The following is a 15,529-nucleotide window of genomic DNA, read 5'->3' as shown; positions in this document are numbered from 1 at the left end:
CTGAGTAGAGCTGGTCCTCTCAACGTTGTTGCTACTTCCCTTTGAGTTCTTCCCTCTAGAAAATGTTACTAAGATTATAGTACCAGTCAAGATGCAGAAAGGCAAACATGTCATCCACATACACATATGTTTATGTGTATTGGTTAACTTCGAACACACCCATAGCCTTCAAAACTGTCTATTTCTGAAAGGAACGCAAGTCTCTCATTATGTATGGTGAAAACTTGATTTGCCTCATTATGGCGCTAATCCGCTCATTGTTTTGTCTAACTCACGATTTGCTTTCTCTGACTTTAGAACCTCCTTCACTATCCCATCCCTGCAAAGATTCCAGGTGTGCGCCAGGTGGTTGCACACACATTTAATCCCAGCACAGGAAGCAAAGGCAGGCAGATCTCTTAAAAGGAGATTTCCGGGCCAGCCAGGGCCTCACAGCAGGACCCTGTTCCAAAACAGACAAACAAATAAATCAAGGTGTGAGATTATGTATAAAAACTTCGGATCTAAATAAAACCATGTGCTTGTTGGCTTGCAGAAGCTGGGTCCTGGTTGACCATCAGTATAACATCTACCTCTATAGAGAGGGTGTGCTGCGCACGGCTTCGGAGCCTTATCACGTCGACAATTTCCAAGATAAGACCTGCCATCTGACCAATCATTGCATCCAGAAAGAGTTCTCCAAGAACTACGGCAAATACGAAGAAGGGAATGAAATGTTCTTTGAGGAGTTCAACCAGTACCTAAGTAGCGCTCTGAACACCACCTTAGAAAGCAGCATTTTGCCGCAGATCAAACACATTATAAGGTGAGTTCCTTGACCCTTTTTGATTTATCTGTTTCTTCTTGTGGGAAGGGATTTTTCCACTCACGCTAATAGTGGGCCTAAACCATTTATAATTTCCCTTATTTCCATTTTAACATCTGTAGAATCTGTGGTGATGACATTTCATTTGTTCTAGATACTGATAATTTTTTTCTTCTCTCTAGTTTACTTGGATGGATTAAATCTTTTTTTTAAATCAACTTTGGGCCTTATTTGCTGCCTTTTTTTTTGTTTCTTATAATTTTTGTTATCTTCTCCTGTCTGCTCTTTGAGAAGTTTGTTTTTCGTTTACTGGTTATTCAGGGCGGAAGGCCAGATAATTGATCTGAGATGTTTCTGTTAAAATGACAAATACAAACATTTGTAACAATAAATCATTCAGTGTCTCTAAAGTTCTTCTGCATTCCAGAGATTAGATGAGGTTGTGTTTATATTTTTATCGTAGCAAAATCTTCTTATTTTCACTATTTCTTGCACCTGCCTTGTGTGATATAAACAGTTTTGTTTATTACCCAGGTGCTTGTGGATTTTCCGTAATTCCATTATGGTCATGGGAGCATTGTATGTCTGGTTTCCCTTTTATTTATCTATTTTTATTTTTTGCAGGTGTAGATATGTATGGTATGTGTCTGCATGTCTATGTGCAGGTGCCTCTGCACATGTATGGTTCACATGCGTGCTTGTGTGGGTAGAGGCCAGCCTGTACCTTAAATGTTGAAGCAGGGTCTCTCACTCGAACTCGGAGCTCACTGATTTCACCTGCTCTAGCTGGACAGCCAGCTGTAGGGATCCTGTCTGCATACCTTGTATTTAGTAGTACACGTTGTATCTGTATTTACTGCTCCTGACTTATTTCTGTTGTCTTTTTTCCTCTTGATTGATTTCTTAGTCTACCTAGAAGTTTTTTTGTTTTGTTTTGGTTTGTTTTGGTTTGTTTTGATTTGGTTTGGTTTTTCGAGACAGAGTTTCTCTGTAGCTTTGGAGCCTGTCCTGGAACTAGCTCTTGTAGACCAGGTTGGTCTCAAACTCACAGAGATCCACCTGCCTTTGCCTCCCGAGTACTGGAGTTAAAGGCGTGCACCACCACCGCCCAGCGATCAATGAGTTTTTTAAGTTATGCACATACTCACTAACCGTGATCGTCCAGATCATGATATAAGATATTTACAGTAGGCACACTTTGATTCTGGTACCTGGTAGACTGAAGCAACAGGACTGAGTACTCCAGGCTAATCTGGGCTATGTAATGAGACCCTGCCTCAAAAATAAATAAACAAATAAAAGGAAAGAAAGAAATTCAGCATCCCCAGAGACTCCTTTTACTGCCCTTAAAATCAGAGTCCTTGGCCAAGGTAGCCTTCCCTTTCCTTCTTCCTCACCGCAGTATTCTGTTTGCTTGTCTTAAACAGTGTCGCTGGGATTGCACTGTGGCTCCTGCTTTGAGCTCAGCTCTTGCTGACATCATGTCGCTGTACTGATCTACACAGCTGTACTTATTCCATTGTGGGACTGTTGCAGAATTCAAGCAGCTGACAGACATCTGGGTTTTATTACTTCTATTTTATTTTTGTTCACTTTTCATTTTGTTGTTTTTTATGATGTAGACCTATGCTTTGTCTAGAATTATTACTTGTTAGGTTCTCTGGTAGTCATAGGTTGGAGATGGTTAGAATCCCGACTCTGAGAAAATTAAATATGCAGAAGGAATCCGGACTTCAGGCACTGTTTACTGGGTGCTTCCCCGCCACCTGCTGGTCATTCCCTGCAGTGCAAGGGTGCCATTCCTGAGTGTTGCTCAGGGCTCTCAGCTTTCCCCAGCCAGCCTCCTGTTGACTCCCACTCCAGCTAAAAAAAGGTGCGCTGCCTGCAGCATCTAGTGACGAAGAAACCCTTTGCTGAGGATTATTCCTCCTAACCTCCCAGCAGTTTGGTTTAGTGTGTCAGATCGGATCGCAGTGCTTGCTTTTTTATCCCTTTCTGTCGTTGTCCTGTTTCGTCAAACTTCTGACTTTTTCTTATTTTTAGTATTTTAAATATATTTTAATTAAGAAGAGTCACCTTAGTAAAGTGTACAATCACAAGGGCAAACATCCTCTATTTACTCAGCATATTTGTAAGATTCAATTTCAACTTCTTTCTGTTATTGAAATCTAATTTAAAGCCGGGCGGTGGTGGCGCACGCCTTTAATCCCAGCACTTGGGAGGCAGAGGCAGGAGGATCTCTGTGAGTTAGAGGCCAGCCTGGAGAGCTAGTTCCAGGACAGGTTCCAAAGCTGTAGAGAAACCCTATCTCGAAAAACAAAAAACAAAAATAAAAACAAAAAGTCTAATTTTAAAAAATGGTAGTCAGAGCTAATAAGAATTCTGTGCTAGATTTCAATATTGAGTTTGAATACTTGTTTAGGTGTTTCATTAACAGTAGTTGGCAGTAGAACTGGAGCTCACAAGAGAAACCAATGCTGCCCAGCTTTCTTTCTGCAGCTCCTGTTTTAGCTGGCATTTCCCAACCAATGCCAGTGCACTTTCCACGTGGCGAAATACAGGGTGTGGTCTGGGGAGACGGCTCAGTTGGTGAAGCCATTGCTGGGCGAGACTGAGGAGCCCGAGTTCCGTCCCCAGACTTGAAACTCCAGCACGGGTGCGGGCGCACAAACAGGCGGATGTCTGGGGCTCACTGGCCGCCCGTGATACGTAAACAGCCACGGCCACAGCTAGTGACATCAGCACTGCTGATGGAGATGCACGGTGGCTTGGTGCCGAGCTGCCCAGAGTGGGGCCTGAGCAGGCAGCTTTGACCTAGAAGAACAGGAGCGATGCATGCATCCCTAACAAGTTGTTTAATTGATAGCCTTCTCTTAAATAATCAGGAGAATTTATCCATTGAAAAACAATAAGTAAGGCGAAAGCGATTTTTATGCACGCTTGGTGTAAGATCTTCCAGGCATAGTCGCTGTGTTCCGTCTGCCCCTACCACTCCGTTCCCAGCGAGCTCTCCTCTTTTACTTCACAGGAGCTGCCTCATGAGTGTGGAGCCGGCCATCAGCACCAGGCACCTCCCTTACCAGAGCTTCCAGCTCTTCGGCTTCGACTTCATGGTGGACGAGGAGCTGAAGGTCTGGCTCATCGAGGTCAACGGTGCCCCTGCGTGTGCTCAGTAAGCCTGAACCCACCTGTGTTGAACAACTGCAAGTCAGATGTGCACCTTGGGTAGTCTGACAGGTTCAAGTGTGGACTCCATGACTGCTGTCAGGATAACTGTCACAATGACGGCAGTCCTTTAGAGACCTGGCAGAAGGGCTTAGCTGAGCCATTTCCCTGGCTGTTTATGCCACCAGGGTATCAAACAAGACCAAGCCGGGTATGATGAGTTAGACCTGTAATCTCAGCACCAGAGAGGCTGAGGCAGGAGGATAACTGTGGGTTCAGGGCCATCCTGGGTTATAATCAGTGAGTTCCGGGATGGCCTGGGCTATAGAGTGAGATCCTGCCTCCAAGTAATAACAAAAATAATCCCCTACAGCCCAAATTGTAAGAGAAATCCTGTCACCGCCATGTCCATGTGACAGGTTGAATAAGCTGGACCCCATGAGTAAGAGACAGTGAAATTCAAGGGTTTCCCAGGCAGGCGGTGACACAGTAGATCCTGAGCAAGGACGCAAGGCAATAGGGCTCAACTGCACAGTACAGAGACTGTCCTAAGGGACGAGGGGACCTTGCTTTGTGCGGGTTGTCTGTGAGCTTCGATGCTCAGCTGGGGAGACGCTGCTCCCGGAAGCAGGAAGACATCCTCTTCCTCCTGCCTGGTGTTTTGAGTGAGCTGGACTTCTTGAGCAGGCAGCCACGAGGGTATAACTCCCCTTGGTTGTCTGATGTTCTGAAGATGCACTCTTATCATGTTGGGAACTTCCATGGATCTTGTGTCTACCTCTGAAGCTTAGGTGATTTTCCTATGCTTTAGGAGAAAGCCCCACCCACAGGCAACAGTGTGGACATGTGTTAGTTCAAAGGCCAGGCCTTCCACTCACTTGGGGGCTGGAGTAAATGATGCGCTTGCATTTTCCAGTCCCTGAAGCCAACAGGTACCCCTTAGGCTGTGTCTGAGCTTCCAGGTCTCACAGTGGGTGTGGGGTATTGGGGCAAGAATTGTGGGGAAGGGAAAGGACCAGGTGAATATGGTTACAAACTGAGTCAGCCTTTCTAGTGGAGAAGAATTTTCTAGTGGAGAAGAATGTCACAGGGGATATGACTTAACACAAGGCCCCCTCAGGGTGATGGCCGGAACTGAGAGCGGGGGTGGGGGATGGGGTGGAATGCTAGAGAGAGATACCGAGGATGGAGTTAGCAGGTGCTTTTCTTCAGTTCTCCCTTCAGTATTGACAGTTGTGCATCCAATGTTTCTTCCTGCCCTTTCTATCAAAGACCTGGTCCTCCAGAGTGCTCAACCCCATCCTCACCTCCTAATGTCTTCCTACCTTCTTCATTTTCCATACCACTTCCCTCTCTCCTCTCTCTTTCCCTCCTCCTTCTCCTCTCTCTCTCCTTTCTCTCTCCCCCTTTCTCTTTTCTCTCTCTCTCTCTCTCTCTCTCTCTCCTCTCTCTCCCCTCTCTCTCTCTCTCTCCTCTCTCTCTCTCTCTCTCTCCTCTCTCTCTCCTCTCTCCCCTCTCTCCTCTCTTCTCTCTACTCTCTCTCTCCTCTCTTTCTCCCCTCTCTCTCTCCTCTCTTTCCTCTCTCTCACCTCTCTACTCTCTCTCTCTCTCTCCTCTCTCCTCTCCTCTCCTCTCTCCCTCTCTCCCTCTCTCCCTCTCTCCCTCTCTCCCTCTCTCTCTCTTTCCTCTCTCTCCTCTCCTCTTCTCTCTCTCTCTCTCTCTCTCTCTCTCTCTCTCTCTCTCTCTCTCTCTCTCCCTCCCTCCCTCTCTCTCTCCTGGAGAAGCTCCCATTACCACATGCCTGCATCACTTTTCCAACTGCTTCTCCATGAAGCCACACCCTGCTCCAGCGAGTACACCCCCCAACCTGGCTTCTCCATGGACCAATCTTTGAACAGCATCTTCAGGAGCTGCCTTATCTTCACCCAGGAAGCATGTCTTGAAGTGACAAATCCACCGTTAGGACCCAACAGTCCCTTTATGTCCTCATTTCCTTGTGGCAGCTCTGGAGGCGGCTGCCTCCTCTTGCTGAATCTTTCTTCTCCGTTACTTCTGGTCCCTGTGTAACAGATGAGGCCAAGTAGGGGGTTGCAAGCAAGATGGACTCTCTCTTCCTCACCAAGGACCTCAGGTTCTGGCTCCGGGTGGCCTTTGGCTCTCTACTCCACTTCCCCTGTATGTGTTCTTGTTAATTTTCACAACAAAGTCATGAAGTTAATGCCGCTCCTGAACTCTAGACAGTGTCTCTGCCTGCCGTCCCCAGATCCTGTGAGGATGTCTGTGGGTCTACTAGGAAGCACCACCCCCTGTCCTCCTCTCCAGACTTTTCCATGACTGGAAGGAATGGAGAGGATGCCATTTCTCGAGAGCTTGCCTCCTGCTCCCATACCCTCAGTTCACGGGTCCTGTCGACTTTGCTTCCAGCTTCCCGATCCTCAGGTTCTTTGCCAGTCCTGTTCCATCGCTGCGGGGCGTTCGCAGAGAGCCTCCTTACCAGAATTTCTATTTCTGCACTGCCCCCATAAAATCCTTCTTTCCCAGCACAGCCTGAGTGAGAAAATAGAAGCCACACTTGCCTTCCGCCCATGCGGCTTCTGCCTCGCCTGCCTGCAGCTGTCATAGGTTCTCTTCCCCAGGACAGCTCTTACCCGCCTGCGGTCTTTGCTTTCTGTGGAGTCCCTGCCTCCCTCACCACGGCCCCCACTTTCTCTATCCAAAGCCTTATTACTTCTTCCATTACCTCAGTTGCTATCGATCAAAAACTAGTTTTTGTTTTCTTTTTTCTTCTTTTTTTCATATTTATTGAGTTCTACATTTTTCTCTGCTCCTCTCCCTACCTCTCCCCTCCCCTCTTCCATCCTCCCCCAAGGCCCCCATGCTCCCAATTTACTCAGGAGATCTTGTCTTTTTCTACTTTCTACTTCCCATGTCGATTAGATCTATGTAAGTCTCTCTTAGTGTCCTCATTGTTGTCTAAGTTCTCTGGGATTGTGGTTTGTAGGCTGGCTTTCTTTGCTTTATGTTTAAAAACCACCTATGAGTGAGTACATATGATAATTGTCTTTCTGTGTCTGGGTTACCTCACTCAAAATAATGTTTTCTAGCTCCATCCATTTTCCTGCAAAATTCAAGATGTCGTTATTTTTTTCTGTTGTGTTGTACTCCATTGTGTAAATGTACCACATTTTTTTAATCCATTCTTCAGTTGAGGGGCATTTAGGTTGTTTCCAGGTCCTGGCTATGACAAACAAAGCTGCTATGAACATAGTTGAGCACATGTCCTTGTGGCACGATTGAGCATCCTTTGGTTATATACCCAAAAGTGGTATTACTGGATCTTGAGGAAGGTTGTTTCCTAATTTTCTGAGAAATTGCCACACTGACATCCAAAGGGGTTGTACCAGCTTGCATTCCCACCAGCAATGCAGAAGTGTTCCCTTTTCCCCACAGCCTCTCCAGCATAAGCTGTCATCAGTGTTTTTTGATCTTGGCCATTCTTTCAGATGTAAGATGGAATCTCAGAGTTGTTTTGATTTGCATTTCTCTGATGACTAAGGATGTTGAACATTTCCTTAAGTGTCTTTCAGCCAGCTTAGATTCCTCTGTTGAGAGTTCTCTGTTGAGGTCTGTACTCCATTTTTTTTTATTGGATTATGTGTTCTTTTGGTGTCCAGTTTCTTGAGTTCTTTATATATTTTGGAAATCAGACCTCTGTCTAATGTGGGGTTAGTGAAGATCTTTTTCTATTCTGTAGACTGTCGTTTTGTCTTGTTGACCGTGTCCTTTGCTTTACAGAAGCTTTTCAGTTTCAGGAGGTCCCATTTATTAATTGTTTCTCTCAGTGTCTGTGCTGCTGGGGTTGTATTTAGAAAGTGGTTCTCTGTGCCAATGCATTCAAGTGTACTTCCCATTTTCTCTTCTATGAGGTTCAGTGTGGTTGGCTTTATGTTGAGGTCTTTGATCCATTTGGACTTGAGTTTTGTGCATGGTGATAGATATGGGTCTATTTTCATTCTTCTACATGTTGATATCCAATTATTGAATATGCTTTCTTTTTTCCATTTGATATTTTTTGCTTCTTTCTCAAAAATCAGGTGTTCGAAGATGTGTGGATTGATATCTAGGTCTTCTATTCAGTTCCATTGGTCCTCCTGTCTGTTCTTATGCCAATACCAGGCTGTGTTCAGTACTGTAGCTCTGTAGTAGAGTTTGAAGTCAGGGATTGTGATGCCTCCAGAAGTTCTTTTATTATACAGGAGTTTTTGTTTCCTTTATGGAATTGTTCACACTCTGATGTCCCAGCCTTGCTTTTCTTGGTCACTTGAATCTTTGAGCCTGACCCTGTGCCTGCCACCCAGTTCTCTGTATTCTCTGAATGAGCAAACTATGCTTCCTGATTAACGGTGTTTCTCATTTTTCCCCTCTTTATTGTGGTGTGTGTGTGTGTGTGTGTGTGTGTGTGTGTGTGTGTGTGTATGGGGACACATGTGCAGTAGCCCGTGTGTGAAGGTCAGAGAGCAGCCTTGTAGAGCCAGTCCTCTCTTCTGCCTTTACGTGGGTCCTGGGGACTGAGCTCAGGTTGTCACCCGTACGCTGCAAGTGCCTTTTCCCACTTACCAGTCTTACCAGTCCGGCCTCTCCTGATTTATAATTGCTTGGGTTTTATGTAAGTAGAGATACCTTTAGATTGCCTTTATATTAGCTAGTAACTGTAATGCTTAAATACAGAACTTTTCTTTGTATTATGCCAAACCTTACATGCCAACCCAGATTCTTCTAGTGACATGGTTTTATGTGTGGATCCCCTAGGGTTGGGCTTCAGGGATGAGGACCTGGTGGCCGTGAGACACCTGTGCCACACTGAGTCTTCCTCTGTCACCAGTGTTCAAGATACAAGTTGGCCTGGCCACCTTGAGACTGGTCTGTGTTTCATTTCTTTGCTCCAGCTGTCCTCATGGGAGACACTCAGTAGTCATTATGTGCACGGCGCATTATTATGGCTTGTGGTTCTTGGCGAACTAACACCCTTAATGGAAGAAGGGCTTCCATGTCTCTGTCCCTTCAGAAATGGGAGCTTGAATCATTTATTTGACTGCTAAACTGTTGAAAGTGGGCCTTGATTGTGTAAACAGAGGGCCTGGGGTGTTGGGAGTGGACAGAGGAAGGAGCAGGACAGATGAGGTTCAGCCAGCAGTTAGGGTTTCCTAAGAAAGAATTGGGAGCATGACTTCCCACAGGTCTTAAAATAGGGTGAAATGCAGACCTAGCTGCCTAGGGGTTAGGGGTGAGAGAAGAAGTTCTGTGATGGGGGAGGCTGCTGGATGAGCATACCGTTGTACAGTAGAGATGGGAAGGATGTAAGAGGACCTCCTCCTAGCTGGTGGGACACAGCATCTTCTGGGAATTAGAATGACTAAGACCCTGGGCCTGGGTAGACTGCCCTGGATTCCTGTCCTTGGATTTGGCCACTTGGATTCTCAACACCTCCTGAGCAAGCTATGGGAAAGGGCAGGGGGGGGGGGGCTTCTGCTGTTCTAAGCCTCAATCCCAAGCAGCTGGCTCTGGGGACGCATGCTGCCCATGGAGTCCCTCAAGGAAATCAGATAGAGCCTCCCCCGCCCCCAATGTCTTCTGCTTTGCAGTTACGGTTGTTAATGGTCAGCAGCCCTAGAGGGAAAGCTCTGGTGTGCTGATTGGAACCACAGCAAAGGAAACAAGATGATGGGCTTTGTTGCCCCTGGAGGAGGCTGAACCTACTGAGCCTTCTGCCTTGGTTCTCAGAGAGTCTACAGCACACTGCCTTGCATTGCCCCGCACTGCCCCGCACTGCCCCACACTGTCCCGCACTGCCCTGCACTGTCCCACACTGCTCCGCTTTCCACTGCCTATCCTGGTTCCCCTGAGTTCCTCTGTCTTGTTGGTATAGGCTATGTTCCCGTCACGCTACTTCTAACACCAGTGTGCACACTCACAGCCTTCCTCCCCTTCTCTGACTCAGCATACACGCTCAGCTTCCTTCCTCTTCTCTTACACCAGCATGCACACTCAGCCTACTTCCTTTCTCTTACACCAGCATGCACACTCAGCCTCTCTCCCCTTCTCTCACACCAGCATGCACACTCAGCCTCCTTCCTCTTCTCTTACACCAGCATGCACACTCACACAGCCTCCCTCCCCTCCTCGGACCCACTGCCTCCCTCCCCCTGCTTTTCTAAGCTGCCATCCATTCTTTGTCTCACTACTCTATTTCCTGGGTCCCATCTTAACTGTCAGTTTCACAGTCTTCACTAGTGTCCCTTCTCCCATAAAAGGTGGGGATTTTTCTGGACGATGCCCACCCCTCCACCCACTCCATCACAGATAGGCAAGGTAGGGCTCGTGATGCTCTTGAAGCCGCCTTCTCCGCTAGTCAGCAGGAGGTGTTGGTTTTATTCCCATCAAGGCCGTTTTAAAATACGTAAAATATCACCTTACGTGTTTCGTCAGTGTGCAGAGCCTCTTGTTGGTGCTTTACTTACAGAGACAGGTTTTACCAAGGTGTCATGTGATGGCATTTCTAGGGCAGAGCCTCATTGAAATCCACCTGCCCCCAACACACACCATAGCCAGCTTTGACTTTTCTCTTGCACTTTGTCGAGCACCCTCAGTGATGTCTTTAACAACTTATTTCAGGAAGCTCTATGCAGAACTATGCCAGGGGATCGTGGACATAGCCATATCCAGCGTCTTCTCACCCCCGGACACGGAGCAGGTACCACAGCCGGCTGCGTTCATCAAGCTGTGAAGGACTGGGAGGTACAGAGCCGCCTTGGGAAATGTGTGGAATCCTGCTCCGGAGGACCGTGAGATGACCGGACTGCTCCTTATCAAGGCATGCTGGGGAACGGATGTGCAGAAAGAGCGCGAGAAGGGAAGGCAGCTGCGGGAGAGCAGGTGGCGCTGCGGAGACCTTAGGAAGCTGAAGGAGTCACTGAGAGGGAGAACTGAAAGCTTTTCCAAAGGGCCGGAACCAGGGATTTGGTTGAACAGTCTCTGACCTTGGGTGGTCCAGGGAGCAGAGCTCTCTCCTCCCCAGGATGCAGCCCAGAGACCTCTGAGTGGTGTCCGTCCCACCTGCTGCAGCTTTAGTGCCTTAGCTCTGTGTCCAGTGCAGCCTCGTTGGACACAGACTGGACCTTAAAGCATGAGGTTGCCACATGTTCCCTGCACATCCCCTCTGCGACACTATGTCCCACCAAACTCTTGGACGAGCATGCAGCACAGCCCATGCTGTGCACTGGCCCATCAGTGAAGGCCTCTTGCTTGTCACCTTCCTGGTGGCCTGTGAGCACTTGTCAGGGGTCCTGTGGGCACCAAACAGTGTGTTTTGCTCACTGCATGTTTTAGAAACAAAAGCACCAGGCCTGATGAATCTGCAAGCATTGAATAAGCATGAGAGAGAAAGAGAGAAGAAACAAATCATGATATCTTACTTTACTTCACGGTGTGGGTGGGTGGGAGTCTCTGAAGTATCATGAGCCTCAGTTATCTTTGATTTATCGGAATTCTGAATGCAGCTTTGCAAATTCTCTTTCTGTTGTCCCCTCCACACCTTTGAACCGTTGTAGCAATGCTCTCTGGGAGTCAGGGGAGGTAGAATTCCATTCCCCCATCCTCCTCACTTGTAGCTCTCCCCATATCTGTCCTCCTCGGCTCCAAGGGCCTGGAGGCCCAGGTCTATTCCAGAAAGAGCCCTGTCTGTCTAAGCATGTAGGGAACAGGAGAGATGCCCTCTGAATGAGGCTGTGTCCTGCCTGATGGAGCTTTCCATAGTTTCCCGTGTCAACAAAAGTGTACCATGAGATGTGGTTTCCATGTCACAGGTCCATGCATATCTTACAGGCTCCTCGGGAGCCCGCTCCGAAGCAGGGGGAAGATGTCACGTGTGTTCAGTATGAGCTGAGTAAATAGGCTCTCTTTCACTGTCCTGGAAACCACAGCAGGTAGCAGAAGCTGCCCTTCTTCCCGGAGCGGCGTGTGTTTCTTTTGGTGTGTGCTGCTTCGTGTGCATCTGCATCTCCTTGGTGTGCTCTGCAGTCAGGCGAGACTTGTATGAAAGAGCTGGAGAGTCATCTCTTCCTCAGATAGAGTGAGAGGTGGGGACTTACGGCGAGGAAAGGGATGTAATTACACGTATCCTTGCGTGGCACAAGGCCTTATGCGGAAGTAAAGAAAGTCCTAGCTCATGAGAATCTGGGATTAGAGGGTCAAGAGGTGCCATGGTTGCTTAGAATATGGTTAAAGTTGACACCCAGAGCAAAGTAAAACATTTGCTATTAAGACAGTTCTTGAGGCCCAGCACAGCAGATGGGAAGGCAGAGAGGTTAGCCATGTATGGGGAAGATGCTTTCTCACTGGGAGAGTAGAGGTGCTGGGCCCTTGGCTAGTCCAGGTGGGCCAGCAATGGAGAAAGCAAGGTGATCTGTGTATGTTCTTAGACCCAAATCACAGGGTCATGTAAAGTGTTTGCCTGTTAATGGGGACAGAGTTGGCAAAGCAGATGTCATTGAGTCCTTGTGAGCCCTGACAGGTTTTGTCATAAACCTGAACAAATCTATAACATCTGTATAAGGGGAAACGGGAAGGGTTGAGTTTATTCCTCACATAGCTTCAACTATTTATGCATTTACTTCCCACCAAGTAGGAAGGTTGGCTCTGAACCGTTCCGTGCCATTCCATGGTGTCGTTGGCACAGACGGTCATGTCTGGCTCCCCAGTAAGTCTTCGTGGTTAGTTGATGTAAGTGCCCATCACTGGGGGAGGGGGTTATTTATTTGGAGCTATTGATTCCACTCCTGGCTCTGTCATCTGACTGCACAATGTCACATGAGCCAAATAACCTCGCTGTGCCTTAGCTTCTTATCTCATGGAGGAGATGTCCCCTGGCCCAGGGACTACCTCAAGGGCTTTTTGTGAGAACAAAACAGAGCAGGAAGAAGGCTCAAGGGCCCTTGGTCCAAGGTTCTCAGTCCGACTACATGCTATAGATTCCCATGGAGTTCAAAAGTTGATGACCCTTCTCACCTGTGGCTGACTGAATGAGAACCTCGGGTAACACTATGTCTTGAGGTGCCTTGAACCATTCTTTGGGAAGCAGGAGAAACACATTATCACCTTGGAAGAATTACTTAAGGATTAAGGCTCAAAAAATACTCTTTGAAGCAAACAATTCTGTTAGAACAATCAAATATTGACATAAATATTTGTAGTGTAAGGTATTGGCCAAGCAGTTTCTCAGTTTGCTTCTCATCCAGACATCTGGAAAATCAAACAGGCTTTCATCTATACAAGCAGTTTATTAAGTCCTCGATAGCAAATGTAAACAGACACGAACCAATAAATCTAATGCTATATGTCAGAGTTATTCATTAATTATGGGAGAAAAGCCCCTCCCCTCACACTTGACTTCAACGGCAATTATAAAGTCTATTTTGCCAAGAATATTTAAGTGCCTCTGTGTTGTGAGATAGAGTAGAGCAGGAGCTGGCATGCGCCCCAGCTGATGGTGAGCGTCTGTAGCTCTTTGGAATGACACTCGCATGCACGGGACATTGGGGAGCACTGGAAACGGCTGTGATCCACGGAACCAGCCGGTGTCATGATGCTATAAAGTGTTTTCATGAGCAGTTGTGGTTGTGTTCATGGGTGTTGCAGAGAGGGGATCCATGAACAAAAAATGACAAGGTGCCAAAGTAGGTTGCATGTGGCATGTGGGTGCTGTCTTGAGGATTCGGTGGTTGATGTATGTGCCTCCAATCCTGGACACAGAACCTGCACCTAAGAGGAAATGATTTCTGACATAAGGCAACTATATGAATGTTTTCAATGCCTGGAGCATTAAAGTAAAGAAAAGATATTCCAAGTGTTTTTTGTGTCCTTGGGTTTTACTGTGGGTGTTGGCTAGCCTTGGCTATCACTGGTTAGCTCAGTCTACGGTACCACTCAGAGGAAGGCAGAACTTTTTCTGTGAGCATAAGACACAAATACCCTGGCCTCTTGTGAGCCATCTGGAGCCTCTGTGGCATAGCCTTTGTCCTTTTCCCAACTCTGAAAATGGATGAACATAATTCTAAGCTTACCTACCAGTCAGAGCCAAGCCAGATATGGCCACGGTTTCCTAACCAATGCTGTTTATTACAAAGGGCAGCATCAGTTGCCCGACTCCAGTCTATCCCTGCCAGTGCTTATGCATCTGAATCACGGGGCAATGGTCAAGCAGGCCAGTGGTTGCAAAGGAGAGCTGTGGTGGGGGGAGGGGGCAGAGCTGAATGGGGCCTCTGCGGTGAAGTTGTTTGCTGAGAACTCCTTGCTAATCATCTGGCTTTGGCTGGGTTTTCAGATACCTGTAAATCCCAGGATAAGGTCCAGACGCCACCACATTTAGTGTGTGTGGATGCAAACAGCCCTACAAGGGAACTTGTTGTTTCTTGGGTTGTGAGACTGTTTGCTTTGGACCCCTCTGTACATCTGGTCTGCCCTCAGGGGTCTCTTCCACCCCCTTTCTGCATATTTCAGTGGCTGTTAGACTGCCAGGCTTCACCATGGTTTCTAGGACTGCCTTGGAGCTGGGTATGCAGGGCCCGAAACAGGACATGTTAAAACGCTAAATGGTGTGACGGATGTCATGGCTTTCCTGGGTCGCTGCAAGGCTAGGGTTAACATCTAGGCCTTGTTCCCAGTGTTCCTGGTGGTTTTGAAGCACAGAAGGTTTTCAGAGCGTCTGTCTCTGCCCTTCAGTGAGAGAAGAGTGTGGGTAAAGTTACAGGTATGTCCTGCCACGCCCTACATGAACCGCAGCTTCATCAGGAGAAAGGACAACTGGTAGCAGACAGGCCCAGCTTATTAAAGAAGTCTCCAGTGTCATTGAACATTGCCCCTGGGGGAGGAGAGGCTGCTAAGTAGCCTGGGACCCTATGTGCTTGACACTCTACCTTTGCTATGGGCTCTGTGTTTTTTATTTGACTTTCTATTTGGGGGTTCTTTTCTTTTTCCTTTTCTTTCTTTCTTTCCTCCTCCTCCTCCTCTTCTTCTTCTTCCCTTCTTCACAAGGGTCTCAAGTTCCAGCTGTCCTGAAACTCACTACGTAGACTAGGCTGGTCTTGAACTCACAGAAATCCGCCTGTCTTTGCCTCCCACATGCTGGAATTAAAGGTGTGCGCTACTATATCTAGTTCATTAGACTTCTTGGTATTTTATTAAGCCTATGCTCCCAGGAACTATTTTTATTTGATGTCACACAGAGTGTTCCCAGACTGTGCCCGTCTATGGCCAGGTATCAGACAGACAGGAGAATCGCCTGGAGGCTCATGGACCAGTTATTGCCGAGCATGCAGAGTGTGAAACAGGAGAGACCACCTCAATCGGGTTGACGGTTAGACCCCACTCCCGAAAGCGACTTTGTTCCCCATGTTCGTGGTGGCCAGTGTGAACCCTCACACATACACTTGTCTCTGTCACCAGGAGATGAATACATATAAAAATTGTTTCAGGGCTGGAGAGATGGCTCAGTGGTTAAGAGCA

At 47.4% G+C, this 15,529-nt stretch overlaps 1 protein-coding gene across 1 annotated transcript in view; it reads left to right on the top strand.

Moving 5' to 3' along the window:
- The window catches only part of Ttl (tubulin tyrosine ligase), a 29,716-nt gene extending 15,851 nt beyond the window's left edge, over positions 1–13,865 (top strand). The window contains exons 5-7 of the mRNA XM_085696393.2: positions 536–805; positions 3,834–3,977; positions 10,643–13,865. Coding sequence (XP_085552519.2) covers positions 536–805; positions 3,834–3,977; positions 10,643–10,754 — 526 coding nt within the window. The 3' untranslated portion in view covers positions 10,755–13,865. The remainder of the gene's footprint in view (positions 1–535; positions 806–3,833; positions 3,978–10,642) is intronic.
- The last annotated feature ends 1,664 nt before the right edge of the window (positions 13,866–15,529 follow it).

The sequence above is a fragment of the Myodes glareolus genome, chromosome 10, assembly GCF_982192425.1.
Source record: "Myodes glareolus chromosome 10, mMyoGla1.1, whole genome shotgun sequence".
NCBI classification, from domain to species: domain Eukaryota; kingdom Metazoa; phylum Chordata; class Mammalia; order Rodentia; family Cricetidae; genus Myodes; species Myodes glareolus.
The sequence above is the reverse complement of the archived record's forward strand: the minus strand, read 5'-3'. Positions and strand labels throughout refer to the sequence as shown.